This window comes from Drosophila montana, unplaced genomic scaffold (genome assembly GCF_035044405.1).
Source record: "Drosophila montana isolate Dmon_TW-CO22-7 unplaced genomic scaffold, ASM3504440v1 contig_2192_1, whole genome shotgun sequence".
Taxonomy (NCBI): domain Eukaryota; kingdom Metazoa; phylum Arthropoda; class Insecta; order Diptera; family Drosophilidae; genus Drosophila; species Drosophila montana.
The window spans coordinates 812,554-832,873 of NW_026997087.1; the positions used below are offsets into that span (position 1 = coordinate 812,554).

A 20,320-nucleotide genomic window follows, 5' to 3' on the forward strand; every position below is an offset into this window, starting at 1 on the left:
CCTTAACAGCAAATGGCTTAACAGAATTGAGTAAAAACTGTTAAAGAAACATGGCACCAACAACATAGACGCAATGCAACTAGCCGCTTGTAGCGTGTGCTGACCCATTAACAGCAAATGGCTTAACAGAATTGAGTAAAAACTGTTATTAAAAACATGGCCCCAACAACATAGCAAAGCGCAATGTAAACGCCGCTTGTGTCGTGTGTGGGCCCCATAACATACTTTTTAACAGAGATGTGTTTAACAGCGTTGAGGAAAAACCGTTATCAGGCGAATGCATCGGACAACAACAAGGCGCCAAATGAAATGCGCTTTCCAGTGCACAGAAGATCGTCGCAGCTGCTGAAACGTGCAGCCGCCGTCCGTTCGTAATTTTGTGCGCAGAAAAAAAAACAAACAAGATTATTTACTACAAAATAACGTGTGCGTGTAAGAAGTGTATATGTATGTATGTATGTCTGAGCATATATGTACGTGTGTGTGTGTGTATGTATGTATGTATTTGTTAAATAAGCAAATAATATTTAAATAAAATGTTGGACGCACCCGCTGTACTCTTCACAATAACAATACCCACGGCCAGCGAGGAGCAGCGCCTGAAGGAGGCCTACAGGCGGCAGCTTAAAGATGAAGGAGAGAGAAGGGTGACGGAGAGGGGAGACGGAGAGGAGCAGAGCCTGCAGCGATCGCAACAGCTGTTTGAGTCACGAAGGGGCCAGCAGCAATCGCCGCCGTCCCCTTTGAGCGGGGGGAGCGGGTGCGGTTCCAGCGGACGTTTACCAACACAGCTGACAGATGTTGCTGAGCGTAGGGAACTGTTGGAGCTGCCGCTAGATACCGCCATGGAGCACGTGCTGCGTCAGATATTGCGCAAATTTGGCATATCGAACGCCCTGTGGCTGCGCGGCATGGAGAACAACAGTTATCAGATAAGCTTTACGCTGGAGTTCAATGAACTCTACGAGAATCTTTACGACGCACTACAGCAATGGGGCATCGGGGATCGGGAGGGTTCCTCCGTTTCGGTCATGAATTGCGTCGCCTCTAAAACCTACAAAACGTGCCCCACACAAACTGACAAACAGCCCGCGGCTGGGAATGCGCACAGCGAGTAAGTACAGTTGCACCCCAGCTGCTACAGTCAAACCCCGCTAAAAAGAACTCTTTTTACAGCAGCAACAACAATCAGAATGCACAGAAGCAGGGCGCCTGGAACAGATTCATGAACTCCGTTCGCTCGCGTCTGAATGTGGCGCAAATTGTGCGCGATGTCCGCCAGGATGCGGCCATAACCTTTGACTTTTGCATACTGCTCATCTCCGCAGCGTAAGAAATACCCGAAATACCCTAACATATGCCAAAAGTACTCATCAGAGCCGGAGTAAATCATTAAATAAAATGTATCCCGATAAGATAAGCAAAATAGTGCGAGGTTGGGTTAAGATAGATGACGAGTCCGTGCCGAAGATTAAATAACCTTGTGGATATATGGCTTAGTCTCTTTCAGATATGCGATAGGAATTGTAAAGATCATAAAGACATTGAAAAACAGAACCTCTTTCCATAAAAAAATGATTGTAAGATTCTTTCTCTAGAGCAATGAGGTATAATAATGATATGATAAGATTTCGCCCATGTCAGGAACATGGCAGAGTTCGTAATAGCCAAGTTTGTCATAGATATGGTATAGATATGATAATGATAATGATAATAATGATATATTTTAAAACTTACCATTTTAAGGATCGTTACTATGGCAGTTATATGATATAGTAATCCGATATTCCTCGAATTTCTATTGTATATAGTTCGTTCCGATCGTTCCTATAATATAGTAGTCCGATATTCCAACAACTTCTCTAACATATAGATCGATGAAGAAAGGTCCATTTATTGTCCGATCGTTCGTCTGGCAATTATATAATATAGTAGTCCGATATTCCGACGATTTCTCTATTAGATATATCTTGAAAACTCTTAAATAATCCTATAGTCTTATATAGTCCTCCGATTTTGATAGAATTTCTAGGTTCCTTGCATTTTATGTACTCCAATATCATATTATATGCATTTATAAAGTCCATTATATTGACCATATTGACCGATCCTTCCTATGGCATGTATAAGATATAGTAATCCGATATGCCAACAATTTTTCTAGTATGTGAAGTAAAGAGATCTTGAAAATTCCATTTATTGACCGATCCTTCCCATGACATCTATATGATATAGTAGTCCGATATGCCAACAATATCTATACTGAATAATTCGGTGAAGATATCTTGAAGAGTCCATTTATCGATCCATTTATCGATCGGCAGTTATATGATATATTAATCCGATATTCCAACAATTTCTCTAGTATATAGTTGGGTGAAGATATCCATTTTTATATTCCCTGCGTTCTGAGTACTTCAATATCATATCATATGCATTTGAAAAGTCCATTTATCGACCGATCCTTTGCAAGGTATATAATTATATAGTAGTCCGATATTCCCAGAATTTCTCTTGTATAAAGTTCGCTGAAGATATCTTGAAAAGTCCATTTATTGACCGATCCTTCCCATGGTATCTATAAGACATAGTGGTCCGATATTCCAAGAATTTCTATTGTATATAGTTCGATTAAGATATGTTGAGTCCATTTATATAGTCCTCCGATTTTGATAGGATATCTCGATGCCCTTCATTCTAAGTACTTCAAATACCATATCACATTCAATCCTTATTCCCTTTCCTTTCCAGCATCTTGGCCTCCTTTGGGCTGATAGAGAACAGCACCATCTTCCTGGCCTCCAGCATGCTGATCTCGCCGCTGATGGGACCGATCATAGCCGCCATCTTTGGCACCGTGATCGAGGAGCGTTCGCTTCGCCGGCTGGGCATGCGGAATGAGCTGATTGGCATACTGTTGGCCACGCTGGTGGGATTTCTGTTCGGCCTGGTGGTGTGCACCACGGACAAGAAGTACGGCATTGGCGAGGGCCTCACCGAGGAGATGCTGTCACGCTGCGATCTGCACTCGCTGATCGTCGGTCTGTTTACGGCTATACCGTCCGGCGCGGCGGCTGCCATTGGCATTTTGGGCGGTAATATTGGTTCGCTTGTGGGCGTGGCCATATCTGCATCCCTGCTGCCGCCGGCGGTGAACTCGGGCCTACTGTGGGCCCTCGCCTGCATCTACAAGCTGTACGAGAGCGACGATTCGCTGTACGTGAACGTGGTCAAGTCGCGCAAGTACTCGCAGCATCAGGGCACCGAGCTGGCCGTGCTGGGCAGCATCAGCATGTGCCTGACGCTCTCCAATGTCCTGTGCGTCTATCTGATGGGCATCCTGGTGCTTAAGGTCAAGCAGATTGCGCCCGTAATCGGGCGCAGCAATCGCCAGTTCTGGATGCACGACATCAAGGTGTCCCGCGGCGATGCCGCCCTCATTGACGAGCTGCTGGCCAACCTGACCAAGGAGGACAAACAGGTCATCAACGGGGATCTGCTGCGTCACCTGGACGAGACAGCCTACCAGCACACCTGGTCGCCGAGGAGCATGCGACACAGTTTCTCGACACAGCTGCCGCCCGCCTTTGCCATCCAACGGCTCGAGCAGCTCTACACGCAGACACTGACTAAGCCGCCCGAGAGGCGGCCACCCGCCAGCATCGAGCGACACAATACGCTGCGCATTTTCGATGCCCAAGCGCCGGTAAGCAACCGACTCCAATTGACAATCTACCCGGAGTGTCGGGCAGACTCGAGTCAACTCTTGGCATGTGAATTCACCTTAGGAGGAGGACAATTTTAGCCTAGATTTACAGATTGATGATCAACTCACCATCAAAACTGTAGAAAGATTCCGATATTAAACAATCCATCCGGTATGAAAATGGGCATAGATTGTTTTAGGGATATTTTATGTGCTTCCTCTCCGACTAGCTTTTAATTGAGACCTTTGGGCCTTTGTGAAATGTGGATCTATTTATTGAAAATTCAGCCAAGTTGAGGTATCAGCATCAAAAGGGATCGCAGTGTAATGTCTGTCTGTATTTTCGATTACTCCTAGAGCAGGACAGGAGCAGAAGTGCTCAACATATAATAATCCATCCGGTATGAAAATGGGTGAACATTATGGCAGGGATCTTTTTTATGCTTCTCCTTCGACTAGCTTTAAGCTTAATACAAAAGTCAAGAGTTTTTTCAAGTCAGGGCTCGCCTGGGCGAGACGTGGAGGGATTGGGCTACATTTAAAACCTTTTCTGGCTAAGTTGCGGTCCTAGCATCAAAAGGGTTCGTTGACTGAACGTACTTGAGTAGGGTCTTTGAAGATATTTGTACCTTCGATAGCTCCATCCAATGCTGGACGGGCGCAGAGCTGCTCAACGTGCTCTTCCTCTAAATCCTCTAATTAACTTTCTGCTCCTGCTTTTCCCTCTCTTTGCAGCGCCCGCGTTTTGCCAGCATGCCGTCGCATGGGAATCGACATGAGATGCATTTGCCGGACGCTGTCATTGCGATGCCCGTGCCACGATTTACGGTGACGCCGGCCGCCGAGGAGTTGCTCCAGAAGTAGTTTAAGTGCATGTGTACCGAACAATGTTTATGTAACAAAAACTTTAGCAAATTAAAATATTTAGAAATCTATGCCGCCTGGCGCCTGGCGATCGGCCTTGATCTGGGCGCGTTCGCGTTTCAGTTGCAGGCGATGCCGGGCCGCCTTTTCCTGGCGACGGCGCAGCTTCTCCAGCGTCTCCTCGCTGGGTCCGCTCGGTTCCAGCTCCTGGGCGCGTATTACCATGCGCAGCTTCTCCAGCGCATCGGCCAGGTTCAGCTGCTGGGAGCGCGTCAGGTCGCTCTTGATGAAGTAGTAGCCCTCCTTGTTCAGCTTATTGGCCAGCACCTGAAGCAGCTTTTGGCGCGTCTTCTCCGGTATCCACTGCGCCTCGGCCAGCTTGAAGCGCACATCCACCTTTGTGTTGACCGTATTCACGTGCTGGCCGCCCGGGCCGGAGCTGCGACTGTAGGTGATCTCTAGCTTATCCAAGGGTATATAGCCATTGAACTTGTCCGCGCCGCTTGGCTGTAAGCACATTAAATTAGCCCAGCTTTGCAATATTTCCCGTTACTTACCGGCGGCGGCGGCGGCGTGAAGAGCTGCAGGCGTGCATTTGGATAGATCTTGTCTAGCGATAAATCGCTTTTGTATGATAGCTGGCGACCGAGGAGCGCGGCATTGCTGTAAGATTTATTGCCGTGCTGCAGTACGCTAATAAAAGCACGCGTTATTTTATTCATATTTTAAAAACTAAATAAAACTAAATGCAAGCGGCCTGTTACGACAGCTACACGCCAGTGTTGCCAACTATCGATATAGCAGGGCTGACGACGCGACTGCGAAAAGTGGCCAAAACGAAACTGACTGCACCATATATAATATTTGTTGATGCACTAACTTAAACTACTTTTTCAATAAATTTATCACCTGGCTAAACTGGAAATAGAAAGCCAAAGCTGACGTGCAATTAGCTAACTTGCAAGGCTGTTACAAACAGCTGCGCGTCGCGTTGCCAACTACTTGGCATGTCGTTGTTGGCGTTATCGATTAGCCGCCACAAGTTATCGACTAAAACACATCGCAGTTGTAAAAACGTGTTGTTGACAACGCGAAATGGAGGTGGAGGAGGAAGTTGAGGACGTGCTGCAGGACACGTCGCCGGTGCCGACAAATCCCAATGCAAACATTATTACGGAGCGCAATGCGAATATCATATCCGGCGGCCAAGTCTTCTACAATCCCGTGCAGGAGTTCAATCGCGACCTGAGCATAGCTGTGCTCAACGTTTACTTTCAGCGTTTGGTCCAGGAGCGCGCCGAAAAGGCGCTCAAGCAGCTGCAGCGCAAACATAAGCAACAGCAAGCAGAGGAGACTGCCCAGGAGGAGACGCCGCCAACGCCCAGCTACACGGCGGGCACACAATATGCAGACGGCCTCCGAATTCTGGAGGCGCTCGCGGCCACAGGACTCCGGAGCATACGCTACGCCCAGGAGATCGCGGGCGTGCGGCAGATCGTAGCCAACGATTTGTCCAAGCAGGCGGTCGAGTCCATCAAGACAAATGTGCGGCACAACGCCGTGGAGCACCTCATCGAGACAAGTCATGCAGATGCCATGTAAGCTCGCAATTGAAATCCTAATTCTTGCACTAAAGCATCCATCATTTCTGGCAGGACACTCATGTATCTGTCGACGGCGCCGCAGCAGCGCTTCGATGCCGTCGACCTGGATCCCTACGGCTGTCCGAACCGCTTCCTGGACGGAGCGCTGCAGTGCATCGTGGACGGCGGCCTGCTCCTGGTCACCGCCACCGACATGGCCGTGCTGGCGGGCAATGCGCCCGAGGCGTGCTACGTCAAATACGGCTCGGTGCCGTTGCGCATGAAATGCTGCCACGAAATGGCGCTGCGCATCCTGCTGCACTGCATCGAAACGCATGCGAATCGGCATGGCAAATATATCGAGCCGCTGCTCAGCATCTCGGCGGACTTCTATGTGCGCATCTTTGTGCGCGTCCACTCCGGCCAGGCCCAGTGCAAGTACAGCATGAGCAAACAGTCCTGGATCTATCAGTGCACCGGCTGCGAGACGTACACCCTGCAGCCCCTGGGCACGGTGCGCAGCAAGTCCGCGGATCAGCCGCAGCTGGTCAAGTTCGGCATACCCACGGGCCCGGCCGTGAATACTCAGTGCCAGCACTGCAGCCATCGGCATCATCTGGGCGGACCCATCTGGTCGGCGCCCATACACAACTTGGAGTTTGTGCGGGATCTGCTGGAGGCGAAGTCCCAGCTGCAGCTGAGCACGCAGCGTCGTTTGACGGGCGTGCTCTCCATGGTGCTGGAGGAGCTGCCGGATGTGCCGCTCTACTATACGCCCGACAAGCTCTGCTGCGTGCTCAAGCTGGAGATTGTGCCCATGTTGAAGATGCGCTCCGCGCTGCTCCATGCCGGCTATCGTGTCTCCTACTCGCATGCCAGCAAGAATTCCCTGAAAACGGACGCACCCGCCGCAGTGCTGTGGGACATCCTGCGCTGCTGGAGCAAGCGGCATCCGGTACGCGAGAATCGCCTCATACCGGGCACAGCCCTTCAGGCAATACTCTCGCAGCCCTGCCGCCAGGAGTACGTGTTCGATCAGCTGCATCCGGCGGCCAATCCCAGCAGTCGCAAGCAGGCTCTCTCACGCTTCCAGGAAAACCCCGCGCCGCACTGGGGACCCGGCACGCGAGCCACCATCATGTAAGTGCTCCACCACCAGCTGTTCCTATACATATCTATTGAATCCCCACTGTGATCCCTTCCAGGATTGGCGACAACAAACTGCCCAAGAGTTACCGTAACCAGAACAAAAAGCAACGTCAGAAAGCGGCACAGCAGACGACGCAGGAGGAGGAGACGGAGCAGCCGGAGGAGCTTAACCGAATTGAGGAGCAGCTGCCGGCCAAGCAGCCCAAGCTGTCGCCGATTGCGTGATCCGCTTTCGTCCTGTTGCTCTGTCAATTTTTATTGCGTTTTTCCAATAATTCTGTAAATCAAACCACAAAACTTTTTAACTTGCGAGGAAATTGAAAAAGGGGGCGTGTCTCGTTAATAGCGGAAGAAGTTGCCATCGGATGTCTGGCGGGAGAAGCCGTTGTTCACCAGCTGCGTGTGGACACCGCTGCAGATCAGCTTGACGCTCGACGGATGTATCTTCTCCTTGATGCCACCTGCGAAAAAATAGAGCGAACATTTAAAAGGAATCGAAAAGTTAACCACCCTGTTTTCAAGCTCATTCATTTAGTGTTGCCAATTCAGCTATTTTCTTAGCCGAATTTGGCTAGTCACATCTGCTGCGCTTTATGAAGCAGCAGTTGGCAACGCGCCTTAGAGAGCTAATTCAGCTATCTGTTCAAGGCGACAGTTGGCAACGCTGCTCAGAGCTGATTTAGCTACTTTTTGTTGAAGCAGCAGTTGGCAACGCGCCTTACAGAGCTAATTCAGCTTCCTGTTTAAGGCGACAGTTGGCAACGCTGCTCAGAGCCGATTTAGCTAGTTATTAAGACGATAGTTGGCAACACTGCTCAGAGCTGATTTAGCTAGTTTTAGCATTAGAGTCAGCTACTTTTGTGAACCAACAGTTGGCAACTCTCTGATTCAAATATTTTATGCATTGGCTACAGCTACTTTTTCAAAGCTAAAGTTGGCAACACAGAAAGCTGTTTCAGCTCCTTCATTTTTTGAACCAGCAGTTGGCAACACTTCTTAGAGAGCTAATTTTGCTACTTGTCCAAGGCGATAGTTGGCAACGCTGCTCAGAGCTGATTAAGCTAGTTTTAGCATTTTTTATACAGCTATTTTTTACAGCTATAGTTGGCAACTGCTTTTTGAACCCGCAGTTGGCAACTCGGAACTCACCTATATTCAATGGATGACCCAGTGCATCCTCCATTTTGAGGCGCGCTACGCGCGTATTGCGCAGCACACGGAAGAGATTCAACCGGGAAATGGCGCCCACCTCTTTCTGGCCATGGGGTGCCGCCCAGCTGGTCAACGCCGGGCACGTGTCGCGCTGCAGGACGGCATCGATCTTTTCGGGAAACGTTTCACGGCCGTGATCGTAGCGCGCCTGCAGCTGAAAGTCCAGCGAATCCTTGGGTATGTTCACATTGCCGCGAAAGCGTTTGCTGTAGCGCACCGAGCTCATCGTCTGGTGGTAGAAGAGACGCTCGTGCGGCGGCAAATGCCCATGCCAGTTCTCCGCCCCCCTGGGCGCCGGCGGCGGCTGCGGCATGGGGCAGATGTAGGTGCCCTCCTTGCGCAGATCCGGCTCGAAGGAGTCGTTCTTCACCATCTTGTCCATATACATATTGAGGTATTTTTTTTTTTTGCTATTTGGTTTTTGCGATTCGCCAAAAAAAAACTCGGCTTTTAACGAATTTATTTCAATAAATAAATAGAAAATTTTCAAACTTTGAAATTCGTTTCGTTGTGCTGGAAACGTTTTGTCAATAAACAAAGTTCATTTCTACACAGCCCCCCTTCCAGACAACGAAACAGTAAAACTCTACAAAGAGAGCTGTGATATAAACGTCACGTTTCCCATTGGAGTCTTATTGGCATTTTCGCGTTGAATTAGAATTGAGCATTTGGGAAAAATTGAACTAATTTGTTTAGATGGGCTAAAGAACTTAACATATTAAAAAATTATTCATACATTTAAATATTCATTTATTAAGCAAACAGAACAAGACAACTTAAAAAAGTCGACACTATTGTATTCTTAAAGCCACATCTTTGGAGAGTCTACAAAAGTCTACACACCCATCTCTTCCATATCTCTCCCATTTTCTCTAGCAATTACAAACACAATTTATGTATATAAAATTGAAAAGTTTTATTTAATTTGCATAATTCATCTTATATATCATTTAATTGGCATTTGGCTGTAATAGAATGCAAATGTTAGCTGCACATGTTAATGCAAAACTTACCTGTTGCATTCCAACTGGACGTTCACAAGTCTCCGCACACCGTTGCATGGGGCTGTTCCGGGGTGGCGGGGGTCATTCGCGCGGTCCGCGTATCAGCTACAAATTTCGCTAAAGTCAAAAGTAGGCCCCAATCGCTAGACAGGAAACAGCAGGAAACACCAACAACGCCGGCAGGCAACAGCAACAAGTGCGAACCGAACAAGAAGTGAAGCAGCGAAACGCCAACGGCAAACTAAACAGCGAAACAGTTGAGGCAGACAAGGACGCCAGCATCTGCAGCAGAGCAGCAACAGCAGCATTTCGGCAGACGCAGACGTCGAGCCACGAACTACAGCTTCAACAGCAGCAACAATGTGTGTGTGCGCGTGTGGGCGCGCGTGTGTGTGGGGAAGATCGAAGTAGCAGCAGCAGCAGCAGCATCAGCAGCGCAGCGAAGTTTTGCAGTTAACAGCAACAGTAGCAGCAACAGCAGCATCAGCGACGCGACGTTCAGCTCTCCGCTCTCGTTGTGCCTGCTTTGGCGCCGCTCTCTCAGTGAGTTTGTAAAGAAGTAAAAATAAAGAAAGCTCACACGCTGCTTTGCTTCCGCGCTCTCTTTCTCTCTCTTTCTCTCTCTCTCGCTCACCGACTCTGCCTTGCCCACGCACGACTCGCCGGCCATAACATAACATTTACATTAACAGCCACACGGCAGCAACGACTGCAACAAACGCCGCGCACACTTGCCTGCGTATATATAAATATGTAAAATGGTTGGAAAGCTTGTTAATAAAGTTTATATCGTGATTGAAACAGTTAGAAACGAAACGAAACAGAAACGAGCAACACAAAAGGTAATTGCAAAAGTTAACGGTTAAATATCAACTAGTTGTTTTTGTTGGTCCTCCTCGCAACAACATTGATTGTTATCGATATTGATGTAATTTAATTTTGAGTTTTATTTTGAAGTGTGTGCTACACAAATTGATAAAAATGGCGCCCAAAATTAAATGCTACATAGACTCCTAGATACCCTACTATCATCCTGCTGTGATCATCCTCTTGAGCAGACGACAATTCAAATGAAGAAACGAATGCAACAAAACAAACAGAAACAAGATTAAAACTTGACCTCAAAAAACTGAACTATGCTCGGTTTGTTTTTGTTTTTTGTTCTCGTTGTTGTTGTTGTTGTTTGTTTTCTTCTTCAACTTAAAATAGTGTACTATAAATATTCTGTGTATATATGTGTGTGTAGAAGTAGGTGTAAAACGGTTTTTTTTGTTTTTGTTTTTGTTTTTGTATACCTGCTGTTCTGGTACACAGCATGAGAAGTTGTTTCAGTTGCCCGGTTGAGCACTTGCCCGGAAACCCTTGTCAACGAGTCAATCAAGGCTGAGATCAGATAAAAGGTCACACATTAAATTAAGATTTAAAGGTAATTATTCCACTCGGTGCTCACCTTATCGCACCTACGAGTATGGAACGTCTGAAGCGAGCCGGCGTCTTTAGGAACGACTGCGACTGCGTGATGCGCCGGCCAAGGCGGCGCTGGCGACGCCGTTGCGACTGTCGCCGCGCACGGGCGGACTGCGCGAGAATTTGCCGCGCCGGCCGCCGGGCGAACGGCTGCCCGCGGAGCGGGAACGCGAGCGCGGCGAATAGGAGCGACGGCGCGGACTGCGCGAACGGCGACGCATCGGCGAGCGGGAGCGCGAGCGTCGACGTCCCCCCCCTCCGGCACCGCCGCCGGCGCCAGCGCCGAGGCCGGCGCCCCGGCGACTGCTGCTGCTGTTGCGGCGCGTCGGCGACGAGGGACGGCCGTAGCGCGCCATCTGCACACGCAGCTCCCTGCCGTCCAGCATGCGACCATCCATGGCCTCCAGTGCGTCCTCGGCATCGCGCTTGTCATAGAAACTAAGGAGAGAAAAGCAAAAGAAGGTTAGTTTATGCTGAGAAATACATAATATATAAATATAAATGTATGTAATTTTATTAACTAATATTTGCAGCTTAAGCTAGTTATATGTGAGGGGAAACAAATTGAAGTAGACTTACAGCTAATTAGTCTAAGGTGTACATGGTCAAGGCTAAAAGCGAAACATTTTTAATTCTGCTGATTATATCAATGAGTTTTGTCTTAGGGAATCCTGTCTGGTATCCCGTTTAAGTCTTCTCTTTCTGGCCCCAGGGAGACAAACTCCAGAAATGGGGCACCTTATTCTTGTTCTCCCAAGAGAAGCGCTCAAAGTATGGCAGGTTAACGATTACGTTTCCTACTTTGGGAACTCTTGGGTCTCTCTCGATGTCCCTATGCCTCTACCTATACCTATACCTAGGAGCATTACATATAAGAATCTAAGAATCTTAGTTTGTGCGAGTTGGAATTTTGCGGCAATCCCGTACATTTGCAGCACATAGATCCATATAGGAGGAGTCAGTATTGTCTTATATATCTTTCACTTTGTTTGTAAGAGAAAGCTTGTTTTTAGCAGAAAGCTGCCAGGTCATCCTTCTAGCTTTAGAAAAAACTGTTTGCAGAACTATATAGACAAGTCTGCTGGTTGTTAAGGTTGAAATGTTCATAAATACCCTGTACCTTCGCCTATTTATTCCCTTAGACATTGCATTAAATAAAATTATACTATATCATAAATGGCATATTCGATCCTGAGGATGTACATCATAAAATCTAAAGTCTGTCTCAACAGTCGAGTATCTAACTCTGTGTTGATTATATTTCCTTCATTCATTTATACCCTTGGAAATTAAATTATATTTTATTTACATTTTTGGACCCTGAGGAAAGGATCTGTCTCAACAGTCGAGTAGATACTCTATCTATAACTCTGTGAATTATCTCTGTTGTACATCTATCTATTCTAAAACTTGTCATAAGTCTATTCCGTTATGCTCAGATCCTCTATCAATATCATCCAGCAGGTATAGGATCTGTCGGTTCCTTGACCAAACTTGACAGCTGGAAGTTTAACGATGCTATAAACGAAATTCCATCCAAATCTTTGGTCTTACAGCAAACATTAACTATCATATGAGCGAAATCTTCTCAACATTGGAATACTTTATCATATAGCCACAGTAGAAACCCGTCTCATCAGCCCGCTAGTGTACTTTAGATCTTCTCTATCTTGTTATAGATGACATGGGGATAGATAGATATCGTACATAGATATATTATAGATAGAGGACATCTCAATAACACTTGTAGTATTCGCAGTATGTTGGCTAGCAAAGTTTTGGGTAGGCAACAGTTGCAATTGAACACATTCAATCTGGCATCTTTGCATCGAGCATGATCAACAGGAAGATTTGATCAGGCGCAGTTAGTGCATAAATGCAAGGAACCTCCAGGTATATATAATAAACAGGTTTACATGGAGGTAATATATTATCAGAATTTGTGTAGTATTCGCAGTATGTCGGCTAGCATGGTTAAGGGTAGGCAACAGTTGCAATTGAACACATTTAATCTAGCATTTTGCTTATAATCATGTTTAAAAATAAGTGCCAAACATGATGAATTTTAAATGCAAGGAATTCCCGATTATACCTAAAAGTTCTCTATAAATAGTTGTTGTTGTATTCGCAGTATGTTGGCTAGCATGGTTTAGGGTAGGCAACAGTTGCAATTGAACACATTTTATCTGGCATTCCATAGTTCGGGAGCGCGACCACCAAAAATTAGGGTGGTCGCATCCACAAAGTATGCATGTTCGTGCCTAACCTCAAAGAAAGTCAACCAGACTGGTTTGTCGAAGAGAAAAACGCGGACTTTCAGTGAATACACTTGTTTAATTACGAATTGAATAGGCTATTGAATTTACTCACCGCACGAAAGCAAATCCGCGACTTTCACGTGTGTAACGATCGCGTGGTATGTAAATGTCCCCAACTTCGCCGCAGCGCTCGAAGACGCGACGCAAATCCTCGGGCGTGGTGCGATATGTGAGATTGTCGACCTGTAACCAGTTTGATTAAGCGGAATACATGAATATTAGCATATTAGCGTGGGAGGAAAAAGGTTATCTAACCCCAAGACAGTAAATCAATTGCCGGCCGCCATTTTGTCTGGCTGCGTTGCTGTACTTTCTATTTCTTTTGGGTGTATACTTGCCTTTAGCGAGACCATGCCATCGATTCGGGGTGGTGGACGTGCACCGCCCCCAGCACCGCCTCCGGTGCCACCTGTGCTCATTATTTCGCTAATTGTTTTGTAAATTCAAATACTTTTTTTTTGGAAAATTTACTGCCCTTTTCGCTGCTGCCTTTTGTCCAGCTGTGCCTGCTTTGCTCAGCTCTTTTTACTGAATGATTACTGCCCTATCGGTAGGTGACATATGAATCTTTTCGATATTTTTCAACAATATCGATAGTAATTAGTTAGTCGATATTTTGTTGTTTTTCTAAGCAGATTGGCAGCTCTCTCAGTTATCAAGAGCTTATCGTTTCATATATACGATTAGCGGATTCCAAAAAAAATTTATTTTTTAAGTTTTAACCGGTTTTTGCTTACCACGTTTTTTAATTAAAAACTAAAATAACAAGCTTTATCATTATTCATTATATATATTATATACAATATATTGCATTGCTTCAAACGATATTGAACGGCTATCGATATTTTCCATCCCTGGCTTTGCAACGCGTGGCGGTGAAACGTGTAAAATTTTTGTTACAAATTTTGCAACAAATTCGCCAAATTAACCGCAAAAACAAATTGTTTTTTGTCAGGAGCTCAATTGTCAGCTGTATATGTGTGGGCACAGCCGTTGAACAGGACTGGAAAAGGTGTCGCAGCGCGTGAAGAAGATTGTTCACACAACACTCACTCACACACAGACACACACATATAGAATTTCGTGTTGTGCTGCCAGACAGTAAAGTGCAGGGAGAAAAGCAAAAGCAGCGACGTACAAGTTGGCTACGACGTTGAAACAATAACAAATTAATCACAAATCGAAAGGCTGGGTTGTCTTCTCATCAACTCCACCCCCTCCTTAATCCTACTACTGCTCAGTGGCAACAATAACGACGAAAGTCAAACGCGTGTTTGTGTGAGTGCAGCAAAAGAAGCAAGGCGAAAGTGTGTCGTCGTCGACGTCGCAGTGTGTGCGTGTGTGTGTGTGTGCCGAGCAGAGGAGCAGGGGCGAATAGTGAAAATTTCCACTGAAAAGTAACTCGAAAGTAATTTGTACGATACACCATTACAACGCGCAGTAGCAGTAATGGCCGCTCAGGAAAATACGGAAGTTTCAACAAAATTCTCAACTCTCAATGTGAATGCAGTGGAATTTGTGCCCAGCTTTAATTACAGCAGCGCTGCCAGCGCAGCGGCTGTTGCAGCAGCCGCAGCGCAAGCGCCGCCGTCTACAGAACAACAGGAGCCGGCAACGCCAGTGGATAATGCTGTTGAGCCTGGAGCTGGTTCCGTGCCGGCATCTGGTAGTGCCACACCTGCAACAACGCCCGATTCCACGGGCAGTGCCGGTTCCACAAATGCGCTAAATGCCGGCGGCGGAACGGTAACGGAAACAGGAACAACGGCAGCGCCGTCATCGGCGGCAGCCTCAAATTCGGCATCGCCAGCGCCAGGCTCGCCCGTTACCACACCTTCACCAGCGACAGCGGCACCAATTGAACAGCTAAATGCGGCGGACAAAATAACAGCAAACAATGGTAAATATAAAGGGAGATTCTATATATACATGTTTAGTGTTTGCCTGTGTGTGTGTGTGTGTGTGTGTGCGTGTGGGCGCCCTGGGGGTAGTTTAGCAAATGTTGGGCACATTGAACTCTTGCATTGTGACGTCACGAGTCGCTACGTGCACATTAGAACCAAGCAAAGACAACCGGCTAGCTAACTGTTATTGTTGATAAGCTGGCAAAAAAAAAAATCAAAATCAAAATTAACGCAAAAATGCTTAGGTTATCGGTCTATCGCATAACATAACCTAAAATGTAGTTGCGGTAACCAGCGCCTTTATATATATGTGTGTGTGTGTGTGTCTGTGTGGGCGTACGGGCTGGTGACAATTCGTGTCTGTTGTGCTCTTTTTAATTGCATGGCAAAGAATTGCATCTTAGTGCTACTAACACACACACATACACAGACACTAGATGCAGCAGCTGTTCATATTGTGAGCGGCCATTTATCGTGCATTCGTCTCAGCGATGCGCAATATTTGCGTGCCATTTCACAGTGATTTTCAAATGCTCTTAAAATTACTGTGAAAGTGCTGTAAAATATTTATTTCACTTTAAATTTAGTTTTATTAAAATTTATATAATAATATTAATATTTTTAAATCACGTTAGCGCTTGATTGGGCCTTTCTTTTTCACAATGAAAACTAGCTGTTAAATATTTCACTGTTAGCGCCTTGTTGCGCATCTCTGCTGCATTCTCCGTGTTTTGACACGTTTACGTTTTTCACTCGCCTTTATTGCCGCCTGCTTCTATCGCATGGCTATTCGCTCGCCCGTTGAATGACTCAAAGCGGTTCTTGTTGTTTTTTTTTATTTTATTTTAAGACACTCGCTAGCGAATGCCGCTCTCTAGTCACATGGCTCCACACGACGCAGCCCTGGTTGGGGCTTTTGTGTCGTTGCCACGCACAAACAAGCCTGTTGTTGTTGTTGTTATTATTATTATTAACGTCATAAGCAGTTGCGCGCGATATGTGGTGTTGGCCCAAATGGCAGTTGCTGTTGGTGTGTGTGTGTGTACTTTATGCAAATCCCATGCGGTTTGAACCGCTTTCAACTTGAATTTAAATTTTAGTTGGCACCTTAGCGAGCAATTATTTGTAAATATTATTTTTATTATATTTTTTAATAAGTTTAATGCTTCGTCTCCGAAAATTACAAGCTTAGGTTAATCAAAGTATCGATAAATACAGCAACGAAGTATCGATAAATACCAACAACCTGCTAAGCAGGGTTGTTACCAACGAAGGTTGTCTTAGTACAGTAATTCGTTTGTTTTTGTGCCCTGCTGTTATCTACTTTTACTTTTTCGTGCCGAGCGGTCGCAGTCGCAACGCGCACACGTTCATTTATTGAATTTCATACGTTTGGTTTTCGTTTTTAGTCCAATTCACATGTTAGAAGGCGACGTGGGCGACCCTAGCGTTATTTACACAAACAAAATGCACCCGAAGAAAAGTTAGTAACGGTAAAGTAGCTGCGCGCGCATTGCCCTCTTGGCCAGGCCAGGCCAGGCCATAACCTGTGGCGACCAGATTTGACCAGTTTCAACTGAATCTGTTGAGTGTGCTCGAAGAGAAAATAAATACTCTGTGCTTGTCCCCGCTGCCGCTGCGCCTTACCTTTACTTACTGGCCCTGGAGGCAAATGTGCTCTGGCTAAGATTTTGGCGCGTGGCAAATTTTTCGTCGTGACACGAAGACAAAACACGAAATGTTCGTATTGCATAAAACCAATTTCGTGCGTGTTCGTGTTGTGTTGAGAAATATATGATATAAAAAAAAAATACAATCTGGCAACGAATATTAAGAGGCTGCATAAAATGAAAAAAAATGATAAAATAATAATCATAGCTAAAAGTAGTTCATGTGGAATCGTGCTTTGTGTATTAGTATTAATAGATACAACACGCGTCCATCTCTAGCGCACGTTTTGCACGCAGGACAAACACCTGCAGCAGCCAATGACTCATGCTGGCACGTGGATGAAGCCCCCTCTTCTCCCCCCCCGCCCTCCCTAATGTCATGTCAATTTCAGAACAAAAACGAAGCGCAATACAAAGATAACATTTAACCAGGGCTGACATTTTTGATAAGACAAGCGAATGAGCACAATCGCTGAAGTAGATAAGAAAAGCGCATTTCTCAATGAAAAAAGAAAAATAAATAATAATTCGATTTGTTCCGTGGCTACTATATAATTTGCTTAATCCGAATTAGTTTCAGTTTTGAGTGTGAAAAAGATTTAAAAGCAGTTATATCCAGTTTATTCACGCTTTTCTAAATATATAAATATGCGTACGTTGGGCGAGTGTAAATTATTTTGCAAAACAAAAAGCTTGCACGTTGCACCAACATTTCCCACCTGTTGACAATTATCTGTTATATGAAAACTATTATTTGCAGAAACCGATCCTGCTGATAGCTGGGACGTGGAGGACGATGCCATCATAACGCCCGAGGATGAGGAAGCCGAGGACGATTTTGTGGAGGACGAAGCCACGCCGAAGATCTCCAAGAAAAAGATTGTCAAGGTGGAGGAGAACAGAAGCAAGCGCGAGCACGTCAACGTGGTGTTCATCGGACATGTTGGTATGCATTCAAATGATGAAAGCGCCAATTGCATAGCTTAACCCGCCTCCTCTATCCCCGCTGCAGATGCTGGTAAATCAACAATTGGCGGTCAGATCATGTCGCTGACGGGCATGGTGGACAAGCGCACACTGGAGAAATATGAGCGCGAGGCGCGCGAGAAATCGCGCGAGAGCTGGTATCTATCGTGGGCGCTGGACACAAACCAGGAGGAGCGCGACAAGGGCAAGACTGTGGAGGTGGGACGCGCCTTTTTTGAAACGGATCGCAAGCATTTCACCATACTGGACGCGCCGGGACACAAGAGTTTTGTGCCCAACATGATTGGCGGCGCGGCGCAGGCGGATCTCGCAGTGCTCGTCATATCGGCGCGAAAGGGTGAATTCGAGACGGGCTTCGATCGTGGCGGGCAGACGCGAGAGCACGCCATGCTGGCCAAGACGGCGGGCGTTAAGCATCTGGTCGTGCTGGTCAATAAAATGGACGATCCGACTGTGAATTGGGATCAGGGACGTTACAACGAATGCAAAGACAAGATACTACCATACCTCAAGAAGCTGGGCTTCAATCCAGCCAAGGATCTAACCTTTATGCCTTGCTCGGGCCTCAGCGGCTATGGCCTTAAGGATCAAGTACCAGAGTCCCTGTGCCCCTGGTACCGAGGGCCCGCCTTTATACCCTTCATCGATGAGCTGCCCTCACTGAATCGCAATCAGGATGGACCTTTCATCATGCCCATTGTGGACAAATATAAGGATATGGGCACCGTTGTCATGGGCAAAGTGGAGTCCGGTAGCGCGCGCAAAGGTCAAAATCTGCTCGTGATGCCAAATCGGGTAAGTGCAGCAAATTGATTAAAGATGAAATCCTCCGTGCTAATTGAATCCATTTGCAGACGCAAGTGGCCGTGGATCAACTGTTCTCAGACGACTACGAGGTTACCTCTGTGGGTCCCGGCGAGAACGTCAAGATTAAACTGAAAGTGCGTATCAAGAGTTACGGCTGCAAACATAGAGAGCCATTCGGTTCGGTTTGCAGCCTTGCTGCAAATATTCAGATCGTCTAATCAATTATTTATTTTTAACCCAGGGCATCGAGGAGGAGGACGTGTCGCCCGGTTTTGTGCTCTGTGATGCCGCCAATCCAATTAAAACGGGCAAAATTTTTGATGCTCAGGTCGTTATATTAGAACACAAATCAATTATCTGTGCGGGCTATTCGGCTGTCATGCACATACACTGCGCCGCCGAGGAGGTCACGGTGAAGGTGAGTGCCGATCAAATAAATAATTCACTTCACATATAACTTGTTTTCTTTTGTGGCGACAGGCACTCATCTGTTTGGTCGACAAGAAGAGTGGTGAGAAATCAAAAACACGTCCAAGATTCGTTAAACAGGATCAGGTCGCAATAATGCGCATCGAATGCTACGGAATGATTTGCCTTGAACAGTTCAAGCTATTCCCACAAATGGGACGCTTCACGCTGCGAGATGAAAGTGAGTGGGACTAGTTAATAAGTCAAATAAAACATAATTTATATATATATATATTCCCTTTTTCTCGCAGATAAAACCATTGCCATCGGCAAGGTACTCAAGGTGATCGAATAAATTGAGCCAAGCTGAATTCGAGCGCCCGCCTTTACACTGCGGCTTTATAGCAAACCAAGCACCCCTTCAAAGTATGCCAGACGAGACGATAATTATGAGAAATTGCCAATGCCAACGCCAACGCCACGCTTTCTACACACACACAATTGACAGACAGACACACAAACACACACTCACACTCACTCACACACAATTAAGATTTTACTTTCTCCACAATTATTATGTATATGCATACACCAACTGCAATAGCGTTTGATAATGTTTAGAAAGAAGATTTATAGCAAGTATCTAAAAAGAGAAAAAAAAGGAGAAACAGTTTGGCAGAGACACAGATTTCAAGCAAGAGAGCAACAGAAATGCATTATATATATATAAATATAAACTATATTATGTATAACTAAAGCATGAGCATGTACTATTTATATATATGTACATACATACATACACACATACACACACACACATACACACACACACACACACAACACGTACGTACATATTCGAGATATTGTCCGGGTTATGATTACGTTTAAAATTGGCTTTGTTGTGGCTGAAAAAAAAAACTCGATAACTCAAGCAGCAGACGTCGATTTATTAGTTGTAACATTTAAGCATCATTATATAGTGCGAGAGTCGTGAATTTTTTAAACAAACTACAAAGCTGCAAGCTGAACAATTTTTATATTTATACAAAACAAAACAAAACAAAAAACACAAAAGATAAAAGCGATAAATAGTTGCCAATTCCTCAAATATGTTTTGCTTCTCTGCCTTTGAAATATGTTATGCGCCGCCTAAACGGAAATTATGTTTGTCATTTTTTTTTAAATATTACGAACTACTTTTATCAATTTTGTTTCAACGAAATGCTTTAAATTTAAGTTTA

The 20,320-nt window shown here is 45.8% G+C and overlaps 6 protein-coding genes across 9 annotated transcripts; 3 read left to right on the top strand and 3 right to left on the bottom strand.

Annotated features, from left to right (window-relative positions):
* Positions 1-751: 751 nt before the first annotated feature.
* Positions 752-4,641, top strand: LOC135427677 (uncharacterized). 2 transcript variants are annotated; one of them, XM_064681254.1, is made up of 4 exons: positions 752-1,114; positions 1,177-1,329; positions 2,752-3,706; positions 4,442-4,641. In XM_064681254.1, the coding sequence occupies exons 1-4, from the start codon at positions 846-848 to the stop codon at positions 4,568-4,570; spliced, it is 1,506 nt and encodes a 501-aa protein (XP_064537324.1). In that variant the 5' UTR covers positions 752-845; the 3' UTR covers positions 4,571-4,641. The 2 variants fall into 2 exon arrangements, with proteins under 2 accessions (XP_064537324.1, XP_064537325.1); XM_064681255.1 differs by having other exon boundaries at positions 1,180-1,329.
* On the bottom strand, positions 4,577-5,423 carry LOC135427678 (large ribosomal subunit protein mL62). Its single transcript, XM_064681256.1, has 2 exons — positions 5,128-5,423; positions 4,577-5,077 (listed from the first exon to the last, which is right to left on the bottom strand). The coding sequence occupies exons 1-2, from the start codon at positions 5,290-5,292 to the stop codon at positions 4,631-4,633; spliced, it is 612 nt and encodes a 203-aa protein (XP_064537326.1). The 5' UTR covers positions 5,293-5,423; the 3' UTR covers positions 4,577-4,630.
* Positions 5,424-5,624: 201 nt separating this feature from the next.
* On the top strand, positions 5,625-7,591 carry Trm1 (tRNA methyltransferase 1). Its single transcript, XM_064681260.1, has 3 exons — positions 5,625-6,168; positions 6,226-7,293; positions 7,359-7,591. Exons 1-3 carry the CDS (start codon positions 5,666-5,668, stop codon positions 7,525-7,527), a joined length of 1,740 nt encoding a protein of 579 aa, XP_064537330.1. The 5' UTR covers positions 5,625-5,665; the 3' UTR covers positions 7,528-7,591.
* Positions 7,490-8,959, bottom strand: LOC135427680 (uncharacterized). Its single transcript, XM_064681259.1, has 2 exons — positions 8,452-8,959; positions 7,490-7,763 (listed from the first exon to the last, which is right to left on the bottom strand). Exons 1-2 carry the CDS (start codon positions 8,900-8,902, stop codon positions 7,642-7,644), a joined length of 573 nt encoding a protein of 190 aa, XP_064537329.1. The 5' UTR covers positions 8,903-8,959; the 3' UTR covers positions 7,490-7,641.
* Positions 8,960-9,419: 460 nt separating this feature from the next.
* Positions 9,420-13,841, bottom strand: SC35 (SR family splicing factor SC35). 2 transcript variants are annotated; one of them, XR_010436111.1, is made up of 5 exons: positions 13,642-13,841; positions 13,356-13,486; positions 10,969-11,423; positions 10,814-10,901; positions 9,420-10,253 (listed from the first exon to the last, which is right to left on the bottom strand). XR_010436111.1 is itself a non-coding variant. In XM_064681199.1 (4 exons), exons 1-3 carry the CDS (start codon positions 13,720-13,722, stop codon positions 11,015-11,017), a joined length of 621 nt encoding a protein of 206 aa, XP_064537269.1. In that variant the 5' UTR covers positions 13,723-13,841; the 3' UTR covers positions 10,442-10,901; positions 10,969-11,014. The 2 variants fall into 2 exon arrangements, 1 of the variants encoding a protein (XP_064537269.1); XM_064681199.1 differs by lacking the exon at positions 9,420-10,253 and having other exon boundaries at positions 10,442-10,901.
* A 285-nt stretch (positions 13,842-14,126) lies between these two features.
* On the top strand, positions 14,127-20,058 carry eRF3 (eukaryotic translation release factor 3). Of its 2 annotated transcripts, none has more exons than XM_064681197.1 (7): positions 14,127-15,203; positions 17,638-17,823; positions 17,890-18,659; positions 18,719-18,805; positions 18,913-19,089; positions 19,152-19,320; positions 19,391-20,058. In XM_064681197.1, exons 1-7 carry the CDS (start codon positions 14,753-14,755, stop codon positions 19,432-19,434), a joined length of 1,884 nt encoding a protein of 627 aa, XP_064537267.1. In that variant the 5' UTR covers positions 14,127-14,752; the 3' UTR covers positions 19,435-20,058. The 2 variants fall into 2 exon arrangements, with proteins under 2 accessions (XP_064537267.1, XP_064537268.1); XM_064681198.1 differs by lacking the exon at positions 14,127-15,203 and adding an exon at positions 16,551-16,690.
* Positions 20,059-20,320: the final 262 nt, after the last annotated feature.